Genomic DNA, 26,136 nt, shown 5'->3' with positions numbered 1-26,136 from the left:
CACCCAAAACAGAGCATCAAGAGGGTGATGTCCCCATGAGATCAGCTGAGTGTAGCCGCTGTCAGATGTGGGCCAGCAGGTCATTCAGACTACGTGCCCTGGACTGTTTCAGGGCATATTTCCTTTCACTTTTTAAACTCAGATATTATGCACCGTGTACCTGCAAGGGCCAAGTGTGAGGTCATGCCAAGGCATCCCTGCCCTCCCGTTTAGGGGGGGCAAGGGTGGTGACAGCAGGTAACGCCAAGCACTGCGCTCGCTGTGCATTTCCTGGAGAGACGAGAGTCCGGGAGATGTACGCATGGGGCTCAGACGGCACCGGGGTGGTCAGTTCAGCAGAGTCCTCCTGGGTAGATTCAGATCTAGGAGGAACTTCATGTTTAAGCTGAGACCTGAAGGAGGAGTGGCGGCTGCTGTGGAGTCGGCACGGGGATGCCCCTGGTAAGTCGAAGCTGCAGGACGGGACTTGCGGGGCACAAGCAAAGGGCTGCAGGTTCCTGCCCCAGGGTGAGGGGTAGGTCACGTCGCCTCTGACCACGGGGAGCCACGTCAAACCTCAGCTCTTGTCACTCTCTTGTCCTCTTTACAGTTAGAATCCAGACTTTTAGAAACCTATCTGTCGTCACACAATCCGACACACATTCCTTCCAAAACATAAATCGAATAGGGAGGGAGGGCAGTGCACTACCTAAGTTAGGGAATCCTTACCTACTCTGGCATTTTTGCTCTCAAAGCCGCTGCTGTTACTAATCAGTCTTTCTAGGCATTCCTCTCCACACAAGCTGAGAAGTTGCTATTTTCTCCTCTGTCTGGTGGTTAAGTTTTGGGTCTGCCGGTAAAGACTTAGGCCCAGTATATATCTGTTATCCCACTTGGGGGGACTGTGTGATGTGGTTGGAAACAACGTATCTTTCTCACATTCTCACTCACTCCCCATGAGGTCATTAAAGCAGCGTGTCCCCTGCCACCCCGGCCCGCGGTTGCAGAGCTGCTCTGTTGGCCTCTTCACGTTGCAGCTCTTGAGCTCTGGGCAGTGCCGTTGAAAGGGGTGCCTTTCCTGGATTAGGCCCTTAGGGAGAGTATTGAAGGTCTGGTCTTTCTGTAGTGCTTCTGTTGGAATTGAGCCCATAACCAAGGTTGATTATATTCGTTTGTTGCCAGCAGATAACAGTGGCACTGCTATTTCCATCTGTTATCACTGCTTTCAGATCATTCTAATTAAATCTCCTAGTCATCAGTTTCTGAATGAATTATGTTTTGGGGCATTTGGAAAATTTGTCCCATAAACCCTTTGGGCCGCAGCCCATGCATTCATTTCATGTTGTTTTGTGCCCCAAAGTTGCACCTCTGAATATTTTTAGTAGCTGAGAACTCTCTTCTAAGGGCACGAGGGGTGTATTGTGGTTTGCCTCTAAGACGGGCTTTGGGCCCCCTTGGTTTGTGGTTGTTCATGGCAGGTCAGCCATTCTGAGTACCTTTGTTTTGATTTTGCTCTCAGAGGTGCAGTAATTGGTAGTTGACATAGCTGAGGTATAATCCCTGATAACCCGTAAAAGGAGATGGAGGTGGGCTCTTCCATGTGGTTTCAATTGTCATTTTAGTTCTCTTCTAGACAGTGAAATGATGCCTAAAATAAACCTCATTCTGACTCCTTGTGAGAGATGTGTCAGACATCCCAAAGAATGAGATCATGCATCATTGTGGCACAGGAAACGGCAGCATCTATATACTGCCAGAGAACGTGCACAGACGTTAGAAACCGACTGACCTCATTCAAACCCAACTTTCTGCTTGCTTCTTGTGTTAACCTTGGCCAAGTTAATTCACCTCTCCCATACTTAGTTTACCCCTCTGTAAGTACATAAGCTGCCCAATTCCCAGGGTTGTTAGGCTGTTGCATGAGATTTCATATGAAAAGCCCCTGGAGGATAATAGGTTCTCCATAAATGGTGGCTGCTACCTTACAACTGAGCCGGCGTGAAAAGATGCTCTACCTCATTATTAGGGAAATGCCGGTTAAAACCACGGTGGGATACCAGTACAATACCAGATGATTAATGTGGAGAAACTGGAACCTCATACATTGCTGGTGGGAATGTAAAATAGTGCGGCTGCTTGGAAAACAGGAGGTTCCTCAAAAAGTTAAATGTAGAGTTGCCACCTGACCCAACAATTCCACTCCCAGGTATCTACCCAAGGAATGAAGACACAGGTCCACACAAAGACCTGCATGTAAATGTTCATAGCAGCCTTATTCATAGTAGCCAAAACGAGGAAACAACCCAAATGAATGGATAAACAAATTGTGGTGTATCCATTCAAGAGAATACTATTTAGCACTGAAAAGGAGTGAACTGCCAATAAATGCAAGGTTGATGGACATATGCAGACATGAAAGACTATAAGTTGTATGATTCTTATTTAATTGAACCTTGTAGAAAAGGCAGAGCTATAGAGATGGAGAATTGGTTGGTGCTGCCTGGGCTGCAGTGGGAGCTGGACTTGACTGCAGAAGGAAATGAGAGAACTTTTACGGGGGATGGAAATGTTCTAAAACTTGACTGTGGTGTTGAATGCACAGCTGCGTAAATTTCTAAAACTCAGCAAGCTGTGCATTGAAAATGGGTGACTTTTAGGAACTCCCTGGTGGTCCAGTGGTTAGGACTCCATGCTTTCACTGCTGAGGGCCTGGGTTCAATCCCTGGTTAGGGAACTAAGATCCCACAAGCTGTGCAGCTCGAGGCCCCACCAAAAGAAAGAAAAGAAAGAAAATGAGTGACTTTTATGGTTGTCATTTTGTGACTTATAGTGAGAAATATATACCCCTGTAAAGGTGTCTGTTGTTAGGTTAAGGGAGTGACTTTTGGAAAGCCCGTAGGTAGTCTAAGGATGGGGGCTGCTTCCAGGGGAACCAGCCATGTGATTAGAGGATTGGAACTTTCAGTCCACCCCCAGATCTCCAGAGGAACGGACAAGAGCGGGAGATTGAATCAGTTTACCAGTGGCCAATGATTTCATCATGCCTGTGTAATGAAGCTTCCATGAAAGCCCAAAAGGACGGGGTTCACAGGCTTCCAGGGTGACCACGTGGAGATTCGGGAAGAGCGGTGCACAGAGAGCATGGAGGCTGTGCCCTGCCCTTCCCCCAGACCTTGCCCTATGCCTTGCTTCCATCTGGCTGCTCCTGAGTTATATCCCTTTACAATAAACCAGTGATCTAGTGAGTAAAATGTTTCCATGAGTTCTGTGAGCTGCTCTAGCAAATTGACGGAACCCAAGGAGGGGGTCGTGGGAACCTCCAATCTATAGCTGGTTGGTCAGAAGCACAGGTGACAACCTGGACTTGCGACTGACGTCTGAGAGGGGAGGGGAGTAGGGCAGTCATGGAGGACTGAGCCCTTGACCTGTGGGCTCTGACGCTGTCTCCAGGTAGTGTCAGATGGAGTTGAATTGTAGGACCGCCGGCTGGTGTCGGAGCATTGCTTGGTGAGGGGGAAGCCCACGCACATCGGGCATCAGATGTGTCGTGAGTGTGGTCATTGTGTGTGAGGGAAGCACAGGAGGAGTGTGGCTTTTCCAACGCAGTGGTGTATAAATTAAACCTCACGTTGAGCTAGAACTTGGATGACATGACAGTCTCATAAATTACGCTCTCTATTAATAATTATGTTAACAAAATAACGTGGTTTTCAGAACTCTTGTGTTCAGGTGAACAGGAGCGCTGCACGCCTGTTTTGAGTGCTTCAGGGGATCCTGTCTTTTGCACTAATTTAGGGTTATGTGCCTGTTGTTACCACAACAGCTTCTGATTATTGTTAGAGGAACTTAAGACTCAACAGAGAGATATTTGTAAAGTAACCCAAAAGAAATCACACTGTCCAAAAATAACACTATAAAGTTAAGCTTATATATAGTCCCATTCTTTTTCCTATGACTATACATTAATATTTATTTTTATATTGTTAAAATCAAGTATATGTAATGTGTTTAAGATTGACTGCATAAAATGAGCATTTTCCATGATGTTAAAATTTTTATAAATACGGTTTTAATTACTGACTACGTGAGTATTTGTTTCAGTAACCCCCTCTGGCCTTGTATATTCTTTTTAACAAACTTTCCTTATCTGTTACTTCTTATTTAATTCCTAGTTGGATAATGTTCACTTTTGTCAACCAATTATATTTCCTTAATTTCAATATCTCTTTATATCCACTCTCGAATTCTGTATTGATACGCAAATGATCTGCTTTTTAAAGTGACATTTATCATCAGTATTTTGAAATATATCTTTTCATGTTATTTTCTCTCTCCTATGATTTATAACAAAAATATACTATCTTAGATATACTATTTTACTGACTTTATTTTTCTTAGCAAAATACTCCCGTGCTATTGTATGCTTCTCTACAATGTCTTTTGGATGTGTTATAATATTGTTAGCCAAACCCATATTCTGAAAATTTTGGTTATTTCCAATTTTTATTAATAACATTTTTTCACAATTGTTAATATTATTTCCTTGGGATAAATGGGTTTTTTTTTACATCTTTATTGGAGTATAATTGCTTTACAATGGTGTGTTAGTTTCTGCTTTATAACAAAGTGAATCAGTTATACATATATCCCCATATCTCTTCCCTCTTGCATCTCCCTCCCTCCCACCCTCCCTATCCCACCCCTCCAGGCGGTCACAAAGCACTGAGCTGATCTCCCTGTGCTATGTGGCTGCTTCCCACTAGCTATCTGCCTTACGTTTGGTAGTGTATATATGTCCATGCCTCTCTCTCGCTTTGTCACAGCTTACCCTTCCCCCTCCCCATATCCTCAAGTCCCTTCTCTAGTAGGTCTGTGTCTTTATTCCTGTCTTACCCCTAGGTTCTTCATGACATTTTTTTTCTTAAATTCCATATATATGTGTTAGCATACGGTATTTTTCTTTCTCTTTCTGACTTACTTCACTCTGTATGACAGACTCTAGGTCTATCCACCTCATTACAAATAGCTCAATTTCGTTTCTTTTTATGGCTGAGTAATATTCCATTGTATATATGTGCCACATCTTCTTTATCCATTCATCCGATGATGGACAAGGGATAAATGTTAATAACCCTGTTTAAGTTATGTACATTTCAAAGGTTCTTTGACATATATTGAAAAATTGTCCTCCTGAGACATTATACTCCCAACAGTATCATGTGATATGTATTTTCCTTCATGCCCTCATCAACTGTAGATACTAGGTCTTTTTCTTTTTCATTAAATAATTTGATATATAAATCCATACTATTATAATTTACATTTATTTGATTACTAATGAACTGCATCTTTTGAAATAGGTTTATTGACCTTTTGTGTTTCTTCTTTGAAGAATTCTCATTTCTATCACTTTTATTTTTTCCTATTGGGATTTTTATCCTTTCTTATTGGATTATATAAGCTCTTTATTGTTTAAGGGCATTAGTCTTATTCTATTTGAATGCTTTCCTCTATTTTCCTTTTAATTTTGGTGATCTAATTGAACTTGAGGAAATCTGCTCTCCTACCATTCTTTTATGAAAAACCAAAGCAGATAAAGCAAAGAGACTTTATTTAGAGTAAGTTATGGGAGTTCACAGAATTTTCTCAGGGCTATGCAGCTGGGACTACTTATGTCTTATAGTCTCCATGACTCTAAGATCTTAAGGATATTAGTAGATAGTGCTACATCTCTGTTGGTTATTTGCTGGCCATATATGATGTGGTTTCTTCTGTAAGACATTGGAAGATTATTTATTTCTGTTTTCTTGAGTTTCTCTGCTTTTTTTCCCTTTAATAAATGATGTTTATGAGCAGCCTCATACTCTTATTTCTAAAAACAGCAGCAACGACAAAACAAACACAAAAAAACCAAGGTTCCTTGGAAATGTGCTCCTGAAAAAAATGAATGTCCAGAAGCCCAAGGATTAAGTAATAAACACTTAGGGAATTGATTTAAATTCCAGTACAGGAATTTAAAGCATCATCATTCCTATTTATTATTTGAAATTCAGAGACCTTGAGATAATTAACTGTCACTCCCTCCATAAATTCTTGATCAGACTTCAAGGCCTCTCCACGCCTCGTGCCTCTGTCCCTGGTCCTGAGCACAAAACCCGCCAGCGTCCGGGAGGCTCCCTCTTTCAGACTGCAGAGTGTGGAGCCCATGCTAACTGGGCTGAACTGAACGCAGCCGGATCTCAAGGCGCATCTGAGTTCAGCTTTTGACCAATGTGAAAGCAGCACCTTGTCCCAGCACAGCGCAGAGAGAGTCGTCGGGCTGATTTCTCTTGGGGCAGAGCAGATTGTGGGCTTACTGGCCCACGGACAGACTGGCTAAAGTTATTACCACAATAAGTAAAATAAGGATCCTTACTTTCCAGGTGTGGGTGGGATTAGTTCTGTTAGTGAAGCCCTCGTTTGCCAGTTTGCTATTCATTTAAAGATCCCACCTAAACTGCCACTGAACAGAAGGAAGAGGGGTAGGATTTAGATAAAATCCTCCGTGCTTTGAATCCCTTCGACTTTGCTCTTGACTACCACGTGTCCCAAAGTCACAGGTGGATTCACTTCTCTCAGAGTCGATCAGAATTGTGGTACAGCTATTCTTTGAGCTTGGAATAGAAAAAGGATGTACTATTTTATTAAACGGTGGCATCCTGGTTCTTCCTATAGGCAGTAGAGATAGATGTAGAATAATTTATGTCAGCATGAGGATTATTATTTGGGATTAGCAAGGATTTGTTCTTTGGGGCTTATTTAGGTCTTGGCTAACTATGGATAACTATATTTAGGAGGGCTTAACTACATTTATAGATATCCTAGTCCTTCAATCACAGACCACTGGGATTCTTTCCTGAGTACAGATGTCTTACAAGACTTTCCAGTTTAAAGCTTAGATTCCTCACTTGGATTTCTCCTGACACTAGATGTTCTCTCACAATTCCACAGATTCTGCTTTGTTAATAGTTTATAAATTGTATGTCGCTACTCTTTACACTCTCTTCAGGAAATAGATGCTTGTGCTATCAGTGCTTCCACTAGACACATCATGAGCTCTTTGAAGGCCTGCCGTTTGCCCGGAACGTGGTAGAGCATCTTGGCTATTGTGGGCGCCCAGTCAGTGACAGAAAGTAGCCGACCTGACCCCTCGTAACAAGTGTATTTTCTGTTTCAGTAGATGGTCAGTTTTTGAGAAATCACGGTAGTATCTTTGCAGAATGCATAGAGCTACTTTTAGGGGTAGACGTAAAACCCTGAAATTGATTTTTCCCCCCCTTATTTACTTTTCAAAGTCTTTTTGGAGAGGGGCTTATTGTTTTTAGGGAGATTTTGGAAAACTGCATACCACAGAGTTTCCCAAAATGTAAGGTATTATATATTTAGAATCTTTGTTCTCAAGAGGTTCGGAAGCATGGCTTCTGCTTAAATGATAGATGGTCACGGGAAAAATGAGCCTTGGAAGTCATTTGTTCTAGAGAATTGAGAAAGCTGGCTTCAGGGTGGCATTTCGGGATAGAGTTGCTAACGGTGGCTGTGGCATTTAGTCAGCTATACCCCGGTCTGGCATTTAGATATGTGCGGTCTCAGTTACTTCATAAAGCCGTCTTATACATTCAGCAGGGAGGAGAGTCTGTCCTGTTTTATTTATTTTTTATTTTTTTATAACATCTTTATTGGAGTATAATTGCTTTACAATGGTGTGTTAGTTTCTGCTTTATAACAAAGTGAATCAGCTGTACATATACATATATCCCCATATCTCCTCCCTCTTGCGTCTCCTTCCCACCCGCCCTGTCCCACCCCTCTAGGTGGTCACAAAGCACCGATCTGTCCTGTTTCAGAAGTAAGGAAGCTGAGATCTGGACTAACTGGCGACATGGCTGGTGAGTGGCAGTCAGGATTGGAACTCAGTTTTCTAGGCTTTAATCCATCCTTCCTCTGTGGGGTGGATTCATCCGGGCCCCTGTGCCATGGAACCTGGCACAGTGCTTCTGTCTGCTTTTGCCCATGCTGCCATCTGCCTGCCTGTTGTGTTGCCTCTGACAGCCCAGCATTGTTGGGCAGTATTCTGGAAAGCCCCGCGTCACTCATCCTTTACAAACTCCCATTTTGACCACATCTGCAAAGTTCCAGCTGTCTGGCTCCGCTGAATCCTGGTGTTTATGCTGATTTGGAAATTGCAATCGGTAGGCTAACTGTGGCTCTGCTGGTGGACTTTCACTTGGCAGGAACTGGCTCTTCATCCTGGGTGGTTTCCAGCAGGAATCTCCCTCTGCACTTCCTACCTGTGGAACCTAATCTCCATTTTTAACACGAGGCCTCTCGGATGCTGTGCAAACCGACTGTGACACCGGTGTGCAGTTAACCAGCGTTTACTGGAGGAGAGGCTCAGCAATGGAAAGGATCAGAGCTCCCCAGTCCTCATTCACTGTTTTTCAGTTGATTCATGAAATGTGACTTGCGTTCTTCCTATTCTGCAGCTCTAAAATGATATAATAATGTGTTAACTTTTGTGAGGTACCATATATACGTGTTGCTACGGTATCGACATTCCTTACAGGAAAGCTGTTGTAAAAGTCCAGCGTCCAAAAGTAGTGAAGACGTTGCCTGGATATTAGCAGATTTCAAGAACTTAACTTCTAGGCAGCTCAGTTTAAAAGGGATTTTTCTCTTCTCAGGAAATATGGCCGCAACATTTTCTTAAGAGAATCTCTAATGAAGGAACAAACGGGGTTCATACTTTAAAAAATTGGTCTTATTTGAGTGGCTTAGTGAAAAATGGTGAAAGGTTATCAGCAAAGAACTGAGAAAGAGTAACAAACAAGCACCAGTGGAGTTACTGGATACCCCAGCAAACGCTGGGAAGAGACTGTGGGAGGTCTGAGCGCGAGTGGGTGGAGCTAGTGACCTTGGCATCTGAGGGCCCAGGAGGAGAGGGTGTCCTTGTAAGTTTTGTGTGCGCGTTAATCCCAGCTCCCTCCATGTGGTCACTCCTGGCAAAGGGGTGGCCTGTGTAGGAGCTCCGTGATGGCACTTAGGGAATCTCTTTGGGCCGGGGAGAGTGGATTTAAAAAAAAATCTGGGCCCATTGCCCTGAGTCTCCATTGAGATGCCTTTTGGCGTGGCCAGGGCAGCAGGAAGGGAGGTTTTGTTTTTTTTTTAATTTTATTTATTTATTTTTGGCTGCGTTGTCTTCCTTGTGGTGTGCGGGCTTCTCACTGCGGTGGCTTCTCTTGTTGCAGAGCACGGGCACTAGGCACTAGGCACGTGGGCTCAGTAGTTGTGGCATGCGGGCTCAGTAGTTGCAGCGCAATGGGCTCCAGGTGCGTGGGCTCAGTAGCTGTGGCTTGCAGGCTCTAGAGCGCAGGCTCAGTAGTTGTGGTGCATGGGCTTAGTTGCTCTGCGGCATGTGGGATCTTCCTGGACCAGGGCTGAGAACCCGTGTCCCCTGCATTGGCAGGCGGATTCTTAACCACTGCGCCACCAGGGAAGTCCAAGGGAGGGGTTTTGGACTTGGGCTCTGGTATCCTGAGCTTCGGGACTGGCATCAGGGGCACCGTTTCTTGACTGTGTGTGGAACTTGAGTGTCAAATTCCAAGAAAGTGTGTCTGTCTCTAGCGGTGATGGAGAATGAAGAAGAGACGTTGGAAATGCCACCTGGAAATAAGACCCAGTTTCTCAGTTTATCATAGAAGACTCTAGTGAAATGAGTTGTAATTTAGGGCAGAGACCTGAAATTGCTCTTCCTTGCCAAAATAAATTGATTTCTTCAGCTGTCTGAACTTCATTTCTTGAACTGGACAAGAGCTAACCTAGTCTAAATTAAACTCATTTTCCCTTAATAAAACTGGGTCACTTCAGGTTGCCTGAATGTGCTTCTGAGTGTCTTAAAGCATATATATATTTTTAAAATCCCACGTTTCATGCTCTTTTCATAACTCATCTAATTTAGCCAGCATAACACATAACAATTTTTTAATATATTTATTTATTTATTTGGCTGTGTTGGGTCTTCGTTGCTGCGCGCGGGCTTTCTCTAGTTGCGGTGAGCGGGGTCTACTCTTTGTTGTGGTGCATGGGCTTCTCATTGTCATGGCTTCTCTTGTTGCAGAGCACGGGTTCTAGGCATGCAGGCTTCAGTAGTTGTGGCTCACGGGCTCTAGAGCGCAGGCTCAGTAGTTGTGGCGCACGGGCTTAGTTGCTCCGCGGCATGTGGGATCTTCCCGGATCAGGGCTCGAACCCGTGTCCCCTGCATTGGCAGGCGGATTCTTAACCACTGCGCCACCAGGGAAGTCCAACACATAACATTCGAACTCATCTCTCCCTTGGCATTCTGCAATAGATTTGGGGTCTGTTTCTGAACTTCTACAGCTGTCAGGCAGACTGAGGCAGGAGGACATCACCATACTCCCGCAGGGGTAGGCGCTGGACAAGACAGTTCGTCCCTGCCTTGCCCAAAGAAAGCTTTGTTTTCACTGTGCCTTTTCCTGCTGATAGGGACCGATGAACATGGATCATGGAGGTAGGAAGTCGTGTATTTTTAAAGTGATGGCATGAGTGGATTAATTTTAGAAGAGCCTTGCTCAGCTAGGTCAGAGCGTTTCTGCTTGGAGCGCTCACTTGCAGTTGGTGCCACTGGCTTCCTCTTACTTGTCAGGTGTTTGAGATACTGAAGCCTCCAGGGTGGCATCGCACCTGCTCTGCCCTGCCCTCCCCTCCAGAAAGTTCAGCATCAGCTTCCTTGGAAAACACAGGGAAGTCTCTCCTTGCGTCCTCTTCCGTCTTTCTCCTCCCTGGGAATGATCAAGGGCAGGGCCCCTGCGGATGCGTCAGGTCAGTTCTGCCTCACAGAGTCTGGCAGACATGGGTGCCCACTGGGGAATCAACGACTTGAATATGGCTTTTGGAAGACAGTGGACCCTTGAACAACGTAGGTTTGAACTGCATGGATCCACTTACACCTGAATTGTTTTCTGTGGTAAATACGACAGCACTACACGATCTGTGGGGACAGAGGGCTGACCAAAGTTCTACGCGAATTTTCAACTGTGTGGACAGTGGGTGCCCCGAACGTCTGCGTTGTTCGAGGGTCAGCTGTATTCTGAAATATAAAGGTCTAGAAATGTTGAGACTCTGGGAAATGTCTTTCAAAACCAAAAATTGGGTGAAATCTTTGTAATAATTTACTTCTATCATTCTTTAGATATTTGAAGTATCATACCATGTGAATTTTTAAGAATGGATTGTTTGTAATCTGCATTTTTAATGAATTATTCATCGCCATTTATTTATTTATTTATTTGGCTGGGCTGGGTCTTAGCTGTGGCACACGGGATCTTCGTTGCAGCCTGCTGGGTCTTTAGTTGCGGCGTGCGAGCTCTTACTTGCGGCATGTGGGATCTAGTTCCCCGACCAGGAATTGAACCCGGGCCCCGTGCATTGGGAGCACAGAATCTTAGCCACTGGACCACCAGGGAAGTCCCCCCACCCCTTGTATTTAGAGCTATGAAAAGCTAGAAAAATTATAGGGAAATAGATGTTTTCCTATGTTTTCTTCTCTTTTAAAAAATTTGAAGAAATAACAAGTCATGTTGGGGATGGATCTCCCTCTAGTTCATCGTCCCCCCAACCCCTGCTTCTCACGCTTTAAGCTGCATTCACTCATCCTTCCTTGTTTCTTTTCATGGGAATCTTCTCAACAATATGCAAACTACTTTTCACTGACAAAGCTTTTCTTCCTTCTATTTCCAGTGCACAGAGGCCAAAAAGCATTGCTGGTATTTTGAAGGACTCTATCCAACCTATTACATGTAAGTATTTGCACTTATCTGTTGGCTTGATTCTGTGGGCACATCTTTCTCTGGGAATTATTTCTTTCATAGGTCACAGGACTGGTTATGGGATGGGGCATGCCCAGCCTCACGAGGCCTCCACCCCACAATGAGCAGGCGACCTCCCTAAGGATGCTCTCCCTGCCCAGACCAGCTGCTCTGAGGACAGCATGGAATTCTGGGTGCTCTGTTCTGTGAGGCATGTTAACTTGTACATGATTGGTCACAAAGGGTAAAATGTCTGAACAAGGCCAGAGTTATGCTGGTTTATACAAATCTTCCTAGGCAAAGGGAGCAAAAGGTGGTGGGAAAGAATTTTGAACTTGAGCAGGACAGGACAAAGTACTTAGCTCAGCTGCTGTGACTGTGAGAGAGAGAGAGAGAGAGAGAGAGAGAGAGAGAGAGAGAGAGAGATGACAGTGATCACAAGGGTCACCCAGCCTGGCCCCTCCCCAGGCAGGTGCAGTCAGCCTTGTATGGCTCTTGGTTCAGGGCAGGTTATGCCTCTTCCTGTGCCCTCAGCACCTGCCAATATTACTCTTATTAAAGCGTTGCCATATTTTCTCCCTGTTGTTTTTCTGTATTTTTAATATCTGCTGTGTTAGCCACTAGCTCTGCTGAGCCACCTGCCTAGGTGGCCAGATTAACTCTCTAGATTATTAATTATTATTTTTGATAGTGTTTTGAAGTTCTGTAAGTTTTGAGTGGAATGAGCCAAATTAATTTTTCCCAGAAACTCTTCTATTGAATTTTGTGAAACATGAGAAATTTCAGTAATGCATATAATTGTGTTATAGAAGAAACACTCTCTTTTCTAGTATATAGGGAGATTGGACAGGAAATACTACACAAAGAGGATTAGTTCTTAATTGGCCAAGATGTATGTTTTTCTTACCTGGCATTCTTGGGGAGTTTTTAATCTCAGAGAGACCAGTGTAGGTGGGGAAGGTTGCTGGGCTGTGAATGGGGACGAAGCACAGGGAAATGGGCAGTTTTCCAGCCTTGGCTTCATATCAACAAGCAGGAGTCCTTACTGCCCTACGTGGTGGGAGTCCTGGCAGAAATCCTCTGAAACTGCAAAAAAGGCAAAATCCACTTGGAAGGTAAAGCAGCAGCAAAAGGGCTTCGGTTCTAATTACAGAGTCGTCAGGTTGAAGAAAAATGGTTGTGGGATAACAGGGAGATGAAAAACTTGGTTCTTAGTACAGTGGGTTTTCCCTGGGAAGCTTTAGTTCTTGATTCAACTTCTTACGCAGGTGTGGCAGGTGTGAATCAACCGTGTCTTCCTTTGAGCTCTTTCTCCAGCTGTTTTGTAGATCAGCTGATGAACCATTTCCTGGTTTTTCAGAGGTTGGTAGTCAGAGGTCCTTGCTGTTCTTGTACTTACTTGCTCGTTTGTTCCTTTATACGTTTATTTATTCACTACATATTTTGAAAGTGTTTTTGCATTGACAGAAAATACAGAGACAAGCCCTGTTTTGTCACTCAGACCTGCTGGTTTGGAGTCCTTTCACCTCTCTTCTCTGCTGATAGTGAGGGGAAGGGTCCTAAAAATTAAAAAGCAAAGTCACTCTGCTTTTAGAGTACTGAAGCTCAGTATAAAAGTAACAACAGGGTGGGAGGGAGGGAGACGCAACAGGGAAGACATATGGGAACATATGTTTATGTATGACTGATTCACTTTGTTATAAAGCAGAAACTAACACACCATTGTAAAGCAATTATACCCCAATAAAGATGTTAAAAAAAAAAAAAAAGTAACAACAGGTGACATTCATTGAGCACTTAATATAGGCTAGGCAGTTTTACGTCCCTTACATGAATTTATGTCACTTAATCCCCTAGCCATTCCTCTCCTCTCTGTTCCCACTGCCTTCACCTGAGTCCATACCTCTGTCAATGCTCATCTGAAGCACTGTATAAACTCCCCCTGCCCAGTGTTACTGAGCTATAATTGGCATATAACATTGTATAGGTTTAAGGTATATAACGTGATGATTTGATACACTTATATATTACAAAATGATTACCACAATAGCGTTAGCTAACACCTACATCACATCACATAATTACATTTTTTTGGTGAGGAGAACATTTAAGATGTACTCTTTTAGTAACTTTAAAGTATATAATAAAGTATTACTAACTATAATCACCATGCTGTACGTTAGAGCCCCAGAACTACTTATTTATCTTATAACTGGAAGTTTGTACTCCTTAACACGTCTCCTCATTCCACGCCTCCTGCCCCAGTCCCTGGTAACCACCATTCTACCCTCTTTTTCTTTTTAATAAATTTATTTATTTATTTTTGGCTGCATTGGGTCTTCGTTGCTGTGCACGGGCTTTCTCTAGCTGTGGCGAGCAGGGGCTGCTCTTCATTGCGATGCACGGGCTTCTCCTTGTGGAGCACGGGCTCTAGGCGCACGGGCTTCAGTAGTTGTGGCACTCAGGCTCATTAGTTGTAGCTCGCGGGCTCTAGAGCACAGGCTCAGTAGTTGTGGCGCACAGGCTTAGTTGTTCCGCGGCATGTGGGATCTTCCTGGGCCAGGGCTTGAACCCGTGTCCCCTGCATTGGCAGGTGGATTCTTTTTTTTTTTTTTTTTTTTTTGTGGTACGCGGGCTTCTCACTGTTGTGGCCTCTCCCGTTGCGGAGCACAGGCTCCGGATGCTCAGGCTCAGCGGCCATGGCTCACGGGCCCAGCCGATCTGCGGCATGTGGGATCCCCCTGGACCGGGGCACGAACCTGTGTCCCCTGCATCGGCAGGCAGACTCCCAACCACTGCGCCACCAGGGAAGCCCGGCAGGTGGATTCTTAACCACTGTGCCACCAGGGAAGTCCTACCCTCTTTTTCTAAGAGTTCTGTGTTTTAGATTCCACATGTAAGTGAGATCATAACGATTTATCTTTCTCTGTCTTATTTCGCTTAGCATAATGCCCTCAAAGTCCATCTATGTTGTTGCAAATGGCAGGATTTCCCTCTTTCTCAGGACTGAATAAAATTCCATTGTGTATATATGTACCAGATCGTCTTTATCCATTCATCCATCGACAGACAGGTTGTTTCCATGTCTTGGCTATTGTGAATGATTGCAGATACCTCTTTGAGATCTTGTTTCCACTTCCTTTGCATATACACCCAGAAGTAGAATTGGCAGCTCTATTTTTAATTTTTTGCTGTTCTCCATAGTGGCTGTACCAATTTACATTCCTACCAACGGTGCACAGGGTTCACATTTTTTCCACACCAACACTTATCTTGTCCTTTTGATGATAGCCATTCTAACAGGTGTGAGGTGATACCTCTGCGTGGTTTTGGTTTGCATTTCCGTGATGATTCGTGATGATTGAGCACATTTTCTTGTACCTGTTGGCTATCTCTGTGTCTTCTTTGGAAAATGATCTGTTCAGTTCCTCTGCCCATTTTTTAATTGGATTATTTGGTTTTTTTGCTGTTGAGTTATATGAGTTCCTTGTATGTTTTAGATATTAATCCCTTATCTGATATATGGTTTGCAAATATTTTCTTCCATTCAGTAGACTGCCTTTTCATTTTGTTGAGTGTTTCTTCTGCTGAACAGAAGTGTTTTAGTTTAATGTAGTCCCTTTTGTTTTTTGTGTTTTTGTTGTTTGTGCTTTTGGTGTCATGTCCAAAGTCATTGCCAAGACCAGTGTTGAGGAGTTTCAGTGTCTTCCCTACAGTTTCTTCTAGGAGTTTTAGATCCATTTCAAGTTAATTTTTGTGCGTGGTATAAGATAGGGGTTCAATTTCATTTTTCTCCATGTGTTTCTTCAGTTTTCCCAGAGCTATTTGTTAAAGAGACTATCTTTCCCCATTGGATGCTTTTGGCTCTTGTGTTAAATATTAGTTGACCTTTTATGCTAGGGTTTATTTCTGGGCTTTTTATTCTGTTCCATTGGTTAGTGTGTCTATATTCATGTCAGTACCAAACTGTTTTATTACTGTAGCTTTGTTGTATAATCTGAAGTCAGGGAGTGTGATACCTCCAGCTTAGTTCTTTTCAGGGTTGCTTTGGCTATTCAAGGTCTTTTGTGATTCCATACAAATTTTAGGATTGTTTTTTCTATTTCTGTAAAAATGCCATTGGAATTTTGATAGGAATTCCAGTGATGCTCTAGATGACTTTATAATGGATCTCCTTTCATTCTCTTCTCCCATCAAGTTCTCACTTCTTTCTAAATTACTGAAAATTTTGTGTCACTCTCCTACTTAGAAACATCAGGAACAAAGTTCAAATCCTTAGCCAACTGTAAACAGGTTTCCATGATACTTGGCTGGTTTTATCTTCTTTATTGTGAGTCCCATGAAGGCAAGGCCCACAGCTTTATTTTAAAAATTTTCTTATTTGTCTTTTTTTTTTAATTGAAGTAAAGTTTATTTACAATGTTGTGTTAGTTTCAGGTGTACAGCAAAGTGACTCAGTTATTTTTATATATATATATATAAAGAATATATATTCTTATCAGATTCTTTTCCGTTATAGGTTATTACAAGATATTGAATATAGTTCCCTGTACAACAGTAGGGCCTTGCTGTTTATCTATTTTATCTAGTAGTTGTGCCTGTTAATCCCAAACTCCTAATTTATCCTTCCCCCCTTCCCCCTTTGGTAGCCATAAGTTTGTTCTCTATGTCTGTGAGTATATTTCTGTTTTGTATTAATGAACTTATGTAAGTTCATTTGTATAGTTTTTTAGATTCCACATATAAGTGATATCATGTGATACATGTCTTTCTTTGTCTGGTTTACTTCAGCTTAGTATGATAATCTCTGGGTCCACCCATGTTGCTGCAAATGGCATTATTTCATTCTTTTAAAAAAATTTTTGTTGCAGTATAGTTGATTTACAATGTTGTGTTAATTTCTGCTGTACAGCAAAGTGATTCAGTTATACATATATATATTCCTTTTCATATTCTTTTCCATTATGGTTTATCACAAGATATTGAATGTAGTTCCCTGTGCTATATGGTAGGACCTTGTTGTTTACCTATCCTGTATATTATAGCATCTGCTAATCCCAAACTCCCAACCCTTCCCTCCCCCACCCCTCCCCTTGGCAACCACAAGTCTGTTCTCTATGTCTGTTTCTGTTTTGTGGATATGTTCATTTGTGTTGTATTTTAGATTCCACATATAAATGATATATGGTATTTGTCTTTCTCTTTCTGACTTATTTTGCTTAGTATGATAATCTCTAGGTCCATTCATGTTGCTGCAAATGGCATTATTTCATTCTTTTTTATGGCTGAGAAATAATCCATTGTATATATGTACCACATCTTCCTTATCCATTCATCTGGTGATAGACATTTAGGTTGCTTCCATGTCTTAGCTATTGTACATACTGCTGCAATGAACACTGGGGTGCATGTTTGAAATAGAGCTTTTGTCTTTTCCGGATATATGCCCAGGAGTGGGATTGCAGGATCATACGGTAATTTTTAGTTTTTTAAGGAACCTCCATACTGTTCTCCATAGTGGCTGCACCAATTTACATTCCCACCAACAGTGGAGGAGGGTTCCCTTTTCTCCACACCCTCTCCAGCATTTATTGTTTGTACACTTTCTGATGATGGCCATCTTGACTGGTGTAAGTTGGTACCTCATTGTAGTTTTGATTTGCCTTTCTCTAATAATTAGCACTGTTGAGCTTCTTTTCATGTCCCTATTAGGGCCCACAACTTTTAAATGAACTCTCAATGCTAGGACAGTGCCTGGCACACAGGGGACATCCCTGAATGTTAAGTGGATTTGAGTGGATGCTTTTCCATCCAGTCACCACCACTGGTCAGCATTGGCTCTGCTGGTTCCTCTCAGGCATTTCCACGTTCTCTGCCGGGCAGGGTCCTAAGTTCCTCCTTCCTAGTTGGCTCTGATATAGCATCTTAGAGGGTCTTCACACAGTGTTGTGTGTCCACTGAGGGCTTCTGAGATAGACTGGGCCTTGATGTGTGCATCTGTTTGGCCTCAGTGTGTGGCATAGTACGTGGCACTCGATGCTTGTCTTCACGTTTGCAGTTTGTTTACTACCAGCTTGTTTTGCCCTGATTTCATTTCCCATATTCTGGAAACTTGTCCTTAAATAGATCTTTAAGTGTTCTGGGGTCCAGAAGATCAGGGGTCAAATATTTGCTCTATTACTTTTTTACAAAACTGAGATGAAACTTACCACAAAAAAAGAAAATTACAGGCCAGTATCACTGATGAACATAGGTACAAAAATCCTTGACAAAATACAAGCAAACTTAATCCAACAGTACATTAGAAGGATCATACACTGGGTTCAAGATGGCAGAGTAAAAGGACGTGCTCTCACTCCCTCTTGTAGCAACACCAGAATTACAACTAACTGCTGAACAATCATCAACAGGAAGACAGTGGAACTCAGCAAAAAGGATACCCCACATCCAAAGACAAAGGAGAAGCCACAATGAGACACCAGTAGGAGGGGCGCAATCACAATAAAATCAAATCCCATAACTGCTGGGTGGGTGACTCACAAACTGGAGAACACTTATACCACAGAAGTCCACCCACTGGAGTGAAGGTTCTGAGCCCCATGTCAGGCTTCCCAACCTCGGGGCCTGGCAATGGGAGGAGGAATTCCTAGAGAATCAGACTTTGAAGGCTAGCGGGATTTGATTGCAAGATTTCGACAGGACTGGGGGAAACAGAGACTCCACTCTTGGAGGGCACACACAAAGTAGTGTGCGCATCGGGACCTAGGGGAAGGAGCAGTGACCCCATAGGAGACTGAACCAGACCTACCTGCTAGTGTTGGAGGGTCTCCTGCAGAGGCAGGGCATGGCTGTGTGTCACCTTGAGGACAAGGACACTGGCAGCAGAAGTTCTGGGAAGTACTCCTTGGCATGAGCCCTCCCAGATTCCACCATTAGCCCCACCAAAGAGCCCAGGTAGGCTCCAGTGTTGGGTTGCCTCAGGCCAAAAAACCAACAGGGAGGGAACCCAGCCCCACCCATCAGCAGACAAGTGGATTAAAGTTTTACTTAGCTCTGCCCACCAAAGCAACAGCCAGCTCTACCCACCACCAGTCCCTCCCATCAGGTAACTTGCGCAAGCCTCTTAGATAGCCTCATCCACCAGACGGCAGAGAGCAGAAGCAAGAACAACTACAAGCCTGCAGCCTGTGGAACAAAAAACACGTTCACAGAAAGATAGACAAGATGAAAAGGCAGAGGGCTATGTACCAGATGAAGGAACAAGATAAAACCTCAGAAAAACAATGAAATGAAGTGAAGATAGGCAACCTTCCAGAAAAAGAATTCAGAATAATGATAGTGAAGGTGATCCAGGACCTTGGAAAAAGAATGGAGGCAAAGATTGAGAAGATGGAAGAAATGTTTAACAAAGACCTAGAAGAATTAAAGAACAAACAAACAGAGATGAACAACACAATAACTGAAATGAAAACTACACTAGAAGGAATAGCAGAATAACTGAGGCAGAAGAACGGATAAGTGACCTGGAAGACAGAATGGTGGAATTCACTGCTGTGGAACAGAATAAAGAAAAAAGAATGAAAAGAAATGAAGACAGCCTAAGAGACCTCTGGGACAGCATTAAACACAACAACATTCGCATTATAGGGGTCCAAGAGGAGAATAGAGAGAGAAAGGACCCGAGAAAATATTTGAAGAGATTATAGTCGAAAACTTCCCTAACATGGGAAAGGAAATAGCCACCCAAGTCCAGGAAGTACAGAGTCCCATACAGGATGAACCCAAGGAGAAACACGCTGAGACACATAGTAATCAAATTGGCAAAAATTAAAGACAAAGAAAAATTATTGAAAGCAACAAGGGAAAAATGACAAATAACATACAAGGGAACTCCCATAAGGTTAACAGCTGATTACTCAGCAGAAACTCTACAAGCCAGAAGGGAGTGGCATGATATACTTAAAGTGATGAAAGGGAAGAACCTACAACAAAGATTACTCTACCCAGCAAGGATCTCATTCAGACTCGATGGAGAAATCAAAAGCTTTACAGACAAGCAAAAGCTGAGAGAATTCAGCACCACCAAACCAGCTCTACAACAAATGCTAAAGGAACTTCTCTAAGTGGGAAACACAAGAGAAGAAAAGAACCTACAAAGACAAACCCACAACAGTTAAGAAAATCGTAATAGGAACATACATATTGATAATTACCTTAAATGTGAATGGATTAAATGCTCCCACCAAAAGACACAGGCTTGCTGAATGGATACAAAAACAAGACCCATATATATGCTGTCTACAAGAGACCCACTTCAGAGCTAGGGACACATTCAGACTGAAAGTGAGGAGATGGAAAAAGATATTCCATGCAAATGCATATCAAAAGAAAGCTGGAGTAACAATACTTATATCAGATAAAATAGACTTTAAAATAAAGAATGTTACAAGAGACAAGGAAGGACACTACATAATGATCAAGGGATCAATCCAAGAAGAAGATATAACAAGTAGAAATATATATACACCCAACATAGGAGCACCTCAATATATAAGGCAACTGCTAACAGCTCTAAAAGAGGAAATTGACAGTAACACAATAATAGTGGGGGACTTTAACACCTCACTTACACCAATGGACAGATCATCCAAACAGAAAATTAATAAGGAAACACAAGCTTTAAATGACACAATAAACCGGACGGATTTAATTGTTAGTTATAGGACATTCCATCCAAAAACCGCAGATTACACTTTCTTCTCAAGTGCACGTGGAACATTCTCCAGGATAGATCACATCTTGGGTCACAAATCAAGCCTCAGTAAATTTAAGAAAATTGAAATCATATCAAGCATCTTTTGTGACCACAACGCTATGAGATTAGAAATCAGTTACAGGGAAAAAAACGTAAAAAGCACAAACACATGGAAGCTAAACAATACGTTACTAAATAACCAAGAGATCACTGAAGAAATCAAAGAGGAAATCAAAAAATACCTAGAGACAAATGACAATGAAAACACAACGATCCAAAACCTATGGGATACAGCAAAAACAGTTCTAAAGGGAAGTTTGTAGCTATACAAGCCTACCTCAAGAAACAAGAAAAATCTCAAATAAACAATCTAACATTACACCTAAAGGAACTAAAGAAAGAAGAACAAACAAAACCTAAAGTTAGGAGAAGGAAAAAAAATCATAAAGATCAGAGCAGAAATAAATGAATTAGAAACAAAGAAAACAATGGCAAAGATCAATAAAACTAAAAGCTGGTTCTTTGAGAAGATAAACAAAATTGATAAACCATTAGCCAGACTTATCAAGAGGGAGAGGACTCAAATCAATAAAATTACAAATGAAAAAGGAGAAATCACAACTGACACTGCAGAAATACAAAGGATTATAAGAGATTACTACAAACAACTCTATGCCAATAAAATGTACAACCTGGAAGAAATGGACAAATTCTTAGAAAGGTATAACCTTCCAAGACTGAACCAGGAAGAAATAGAAAATATGAACAGACCAATCACAAGTAATGAAATTCAAACTGTGATTAAAAATCTTCCAACAAACTAAAGTCCAGGACCGGATGGCTTCACAGGTGAATTCTATCAAACATTTAGAGAAGAGCTAACACCCATCCTTCTCAAACTCTTCCCAAAAACTGCAGAGGAAGGAAAACTCCCAAACTCATTCTATGAGGCCATCACCACCCTAAAACCAAAACCAGACCAAGATACTACTAAAAAAGAAAATTACAGACCAATATCACTGATGAATATAGATGCAAAAATCCTCAACAAAATATTAGCAAACAAAATCCAACAACACATTAAAAGGATCATACACCATGATCAAGTGGGATTAATCCCAGGGATGCAAGGATTCTTCAATATATGCAAATCAATCAATGTGATACACCATATTAACAAATTGAAGAAGAAAAACCATATGATCATCTCAATAGATGCTTTTCTATTGATCTCAATAGAAAAAGCTTTTGACAAAATTCAACACCCATTTATGATAAAAACTCTCCAGAAAGTGGGCATAGAGGGAACCTACCTCAACATAATAAAGGCCCTGTATGACAAACCCATAGCAAACATCATTCTCAATGGTGAAAAACTGAAAGCATTTCCTCTAAGATCAGGAACAAGACAAGGATGTCCACTCTCACCACTATTATTAAACGTAGTTTTGGAAGTCCTAGTCACAGCAATCAGAGAAGAAAAAGAAATAAAAGGAATCCAAATTGGAAAAGAAGAAGTAAAACTGTCACTGTTTGCAGATGACATGATACTATACATAGAGAATCCTAAAGATGCCACCAGAAAATTACTAGGGCTAATCAATGAATTTGGTAAAGTTGCAGGATACAAAATTAATGCACAGAAATCTTTTGCATTCCTAAACACTAATGATGAAAAATCTAAAAGAGAAATTAAGGAAACACTCCCATTTACCATTGCAACAAAAAGAATAAAATACCTAGGAATAAACCTACCTAGGAAGACAAAAGACCTGTATGCAGAAAACTATAAGACACTGTTGAAAGAAATTAAAGATGATACCAACAGATGGAGAGATCTTCCATGTTCTTGGATTGGAAGAATCAACATTGTTAAAATGACTATACTACCCAAAGCAATCTACAGATTCAATGCAATCCCTGTCAAATTACCAATGGCATTTTTTTTAATAGAACTAGAACAAAAAAATCTTAAAATTTGTATGGAGGCACAAAAGACCCCGAATAGCCAAATCAGTCTTGAGGGGAAAAAATGGAGTTGGAGGAATCAGACTCCCTGACTTCAGACTATACTACAAAGCTACAGCAATCAAGACAATATGGTACTGGCACAAAAACAGAAATATAGATCAATGGAACAGGATAGAAAGCCCAGAGATAAACCCACACACCTATGATCAACTAATCTATACAAAGGAGGCAAGGATATACAATGGAGAAAAGACAGTCTCTTCAATAAGTGGTGCTAGGAAAACTGGACAGCTACGTGTAAAAGAATGAAATTAGAACACTCCCCAACACCATACACAAAAATAAACTCAAAATGGATTAGAGACCTAAATGTAAGACCGGACACTGTGAAACTCTTAGGAAAACATAGGAAGAACACTCTGACATAAATCATAGCAGAATCTTTTTTGATCCACCTCCTAGAGTAATGGAAATAAAAACAAAAATAAACAAATGGGACCTAATGAAACTTTAAAAGCTTTTGCAAAGGAAAGGAAACTACAAGGAAGACGAAAAGACAACACTCAGAATGGGAAAAAATGTTTGCAAACAAATCAACGGACAAAGGATTAATCTCCAAAATATATAAACAGCTCATGATGCTCCATATTAAAAAAACAAACAACCCAATCAAAACATGGGCAGAAGACCTAAATAGGCATTTCTCCAAAGACGACATACAGATGGCCAAGAAGCACATGAAAAGCTGCTCAACATCACTAATTATTAGAGAAATGCAAATCAAAACTACAGTGAAGTATCACCTCACACCTGTTAGAACGGGCATCATCAGAAAATCTACAAACAACAAATGCTAGAGAGGGTGTGGAGAAAAGGGAACCCTCCTACACTGTTGCTGATAAAGTAAATTGGTGCAGCCACTGTGGAGAACAGTATGGAGTTTCTTTAAAAACTAAAAATAAAACTACAACATTATCCTGCAATCCTACTTCTGGGCATATACCCAGAAAAGATGAAAACTCTAATTTAAAAGATACATGCACCCCAATGTTCGTTGCAGCATTACTTACAATAGCTAAATGGAACCAACCTAAATGTCCATCAACGGAGGAATGGATAAAGGAGATGTGGTATATATATATATACACCACATATATAATGGAATATTACTCAGCCATAAAAAAGAATGAAATTATGCCATTTGTGGCAACATGGATGGACCTGGAGATTATCATACTACTAAGTGAAGTAAGCCAGACAGAGAAAGACAACTATCATATGATTATCACTTATATGTGGAATATAAAAAAAAGATACAAATGAACTTATATACAAAACAGAAATAGACCCACAGACTTAGAAAACAAACTTATGGTTACCAAAGGGGGAAGGTAGGGGGAGGGATAAATTAGGAGTTTGGGACTATCATACCCACACTGCTATATATAAACTAGATAAACAACAGGGACCTACTTTATAGCACAGGCAACTCTACTCAATATTTTACAATAACATATAAGGGAAAAGATTCTGAAAAAGAATATATATGTATTTATATATATGTGTATATATGTGTGTGTGTGTATTGTGTATATATATATATACATATATATACACACACATATATGCATAACAATTACTTTGCTGTACACCTGAAACACAATATTGTAAATCAACTATAGTTCAATTAAAAAAAAAAAACCAGGTGAAATTTACATAACAGAATGAACCATTTTGAAGTGAACAGCGTGGTGGCATTGTAGTTCGGGGCCTGTGCATGGCCAGCACTGAAATCATATGCAGATGTATACACACCCAAGTGTAGCTTGCATCTGTGCTGTGTATGCACACAAGGCTGGTTCTTACACAAACCGACCTTGCCACTTGCCTCCACCCTTGAGGCGTGTTGATGTCCTGACACACCCACGGGCTCAGTGTGCTGCTGGCAGAAGAGCTGCTTTTTACCGTCCGCTCCATTTAGCATGTGAAAACGCATCTCCCTGCTTTCCATCAAGCTGGGGCAATGGAGTGCTTATATCCAAGGGGAGTCAGGAGCAGTGACTTAGATGTATTCTACTCTGTCCCAGCTTTCGTTGCTCAAGGATCGATTTGCTGCAGGCTAGATACCAGCCGCAGACCGATCACAACCTAGGCTAGAAGCACTTGCGCCTGTGTGTCGTTCCTGGAAGCCAACCCCATCGTGGTTTCTGTGGACGTGGCACAGATGGTGGTACAGGAAAAGGAGACTCGCTTACAGCCCAGGCTTGCCCTTGCTGGGGGCCTGGGCATCAAGGTCCAGCACTGTGGTCTGCATGGCACACCAGACCTGCCTCTGGACACACGTCCGGTGCCACGTGCTTACTGCTCGAGGAGCCGGATGCTACACCTCCTTCGTTCAATCCCCCGATGCCTGTTGAGTGTCTGCCACATGCCGGCTGTTGGGGTCCAGTGGTGCAGGTCAGGGGTGGTACTGTGCCTCAGGGAGCTGGGACACAATAATGTGTGACCGACCAGTTAATATTTTGAAGCACCTTTAACATTAAATTGAAAAATCATGAGTTATGACCGATCTCATTTAACAAATATATTCCTGGTATATTCTGCCTTCCATTTCTTCTGGGCAAAGTGCTTTGTGTAAGATTCTCCTAGACAGATAATTCCTGAAAGATATGTTGACTCACTATGGTATTTTTATTCTGTTTGAGGGTTCCCCCCTGTGGAAAAACATGTTACAAACAACACCTCTGTTTTGTGCTTATAACTTACCATGGAGCACACTGGGGAGAGAACATGCAGGTCACACACTTGTTTTACAGATTTTACTCTTGCTTTTGAAATCTAATTTCATTTGACTCACCAGAAGTCCCAGAAGTAGACACTCCTTCTGCTTCCTTTGTCTGTCTTCATGTTCCTGAATTTCATTCTAGCATTGTAGTCATCAAGCTACTAGAGGCTAATTTTTTAAAAAGATAATTAGGTTTCCACTGTAGCTACCTGGACGTGTAAAATGACTCTCCCCTGATTGGTTTGTTGATCCAAACTATATCTCTGTCTGCCCTCTCCCTTCATCAAGGTTTTTGATCTCTTTAATTTGTTCATTTATGGAATATGTATATGTACAAGCAAAATGTATTCTCATTTTTGAAGAAAAAGTCCCTTTGGAATCTGAACAGAGAAGCAACACATATTTCAACCCTCTTTCCTATGATTTTTTTCTTTCCATCTGTCCTTCACTACCTTTCTTTCCTATCTACAGTCTGAGCTTTCAAAAGCTTTTAATTGAAATGTACCTTTTCTTTTTTTTTGGCTGTGTTGGGTCTTCGTTGCTGCGCACGGGCTTTCTCTAGTTGCGGCGAGCGGGGGCTACTCTTCCTTGCAGTGCGTGGGCTTCTTATTGCAGTGGCTTCCCGTGTTGCAGGGCACGGGCTCTAGGCATGCAGGCTTCAGTAGTTGCAGCATGGGGGCTCAGTAGTTGTGGCTCACGGGCTCAGTAGTTGTGGCTCATGGGCTGTAGAGTGCAGGCTTCAGTAGTTGTGGCTCGTGGGCTCAGTAGTTGTGGCTCATGGGTT

General features: G+C 42.0%; 1 protein-coding gene across 2 annotated transcripts in view; it reads left to right on the top strand.

Annotated features, from left to right (window-relative positions):
* Positions 1-26,136, top strand: part of VOPP1 (VOPP1 WW domain binding protein) — an 85,244-nt gene that overhangs the window by 30,706 nt on the left and 28,402 nt on the right. For both annotated transcript variants that reach the window (XM_060020122.1, XM_060020121.1), the window contains one exon: positions 11,774-11,832. In XM_060020122.1, the coding sequence (XP_059876105.1) occupies positions 11,774-11,832 (59 nt within the window). The remainder of the gene's footprint in view (positions 1-11,773; positions 11,833-26,136) is intronic.

The sequence above is a fragment of the Delphinus delphis genome, chromosome 9, assembly GCF_949987515.2.
Source record: "Delphinus delphis chromosome 9, mDelDel1.2, whole genome shotgun sequence".
In the NCBI taxonomy this organism is placed as follows: domain Eukaryota; kingdom Metazoa; phylum Chordata; class Mammalia; order Artiodactyla; family Delphinidae; genus Delphinus; species Delphinus delphis.
The sequence above is the reverse complement of the archived record's forward strand: the minus strand, read 5'-3'. Positions and strand labels throughout refer to the sequence as shown.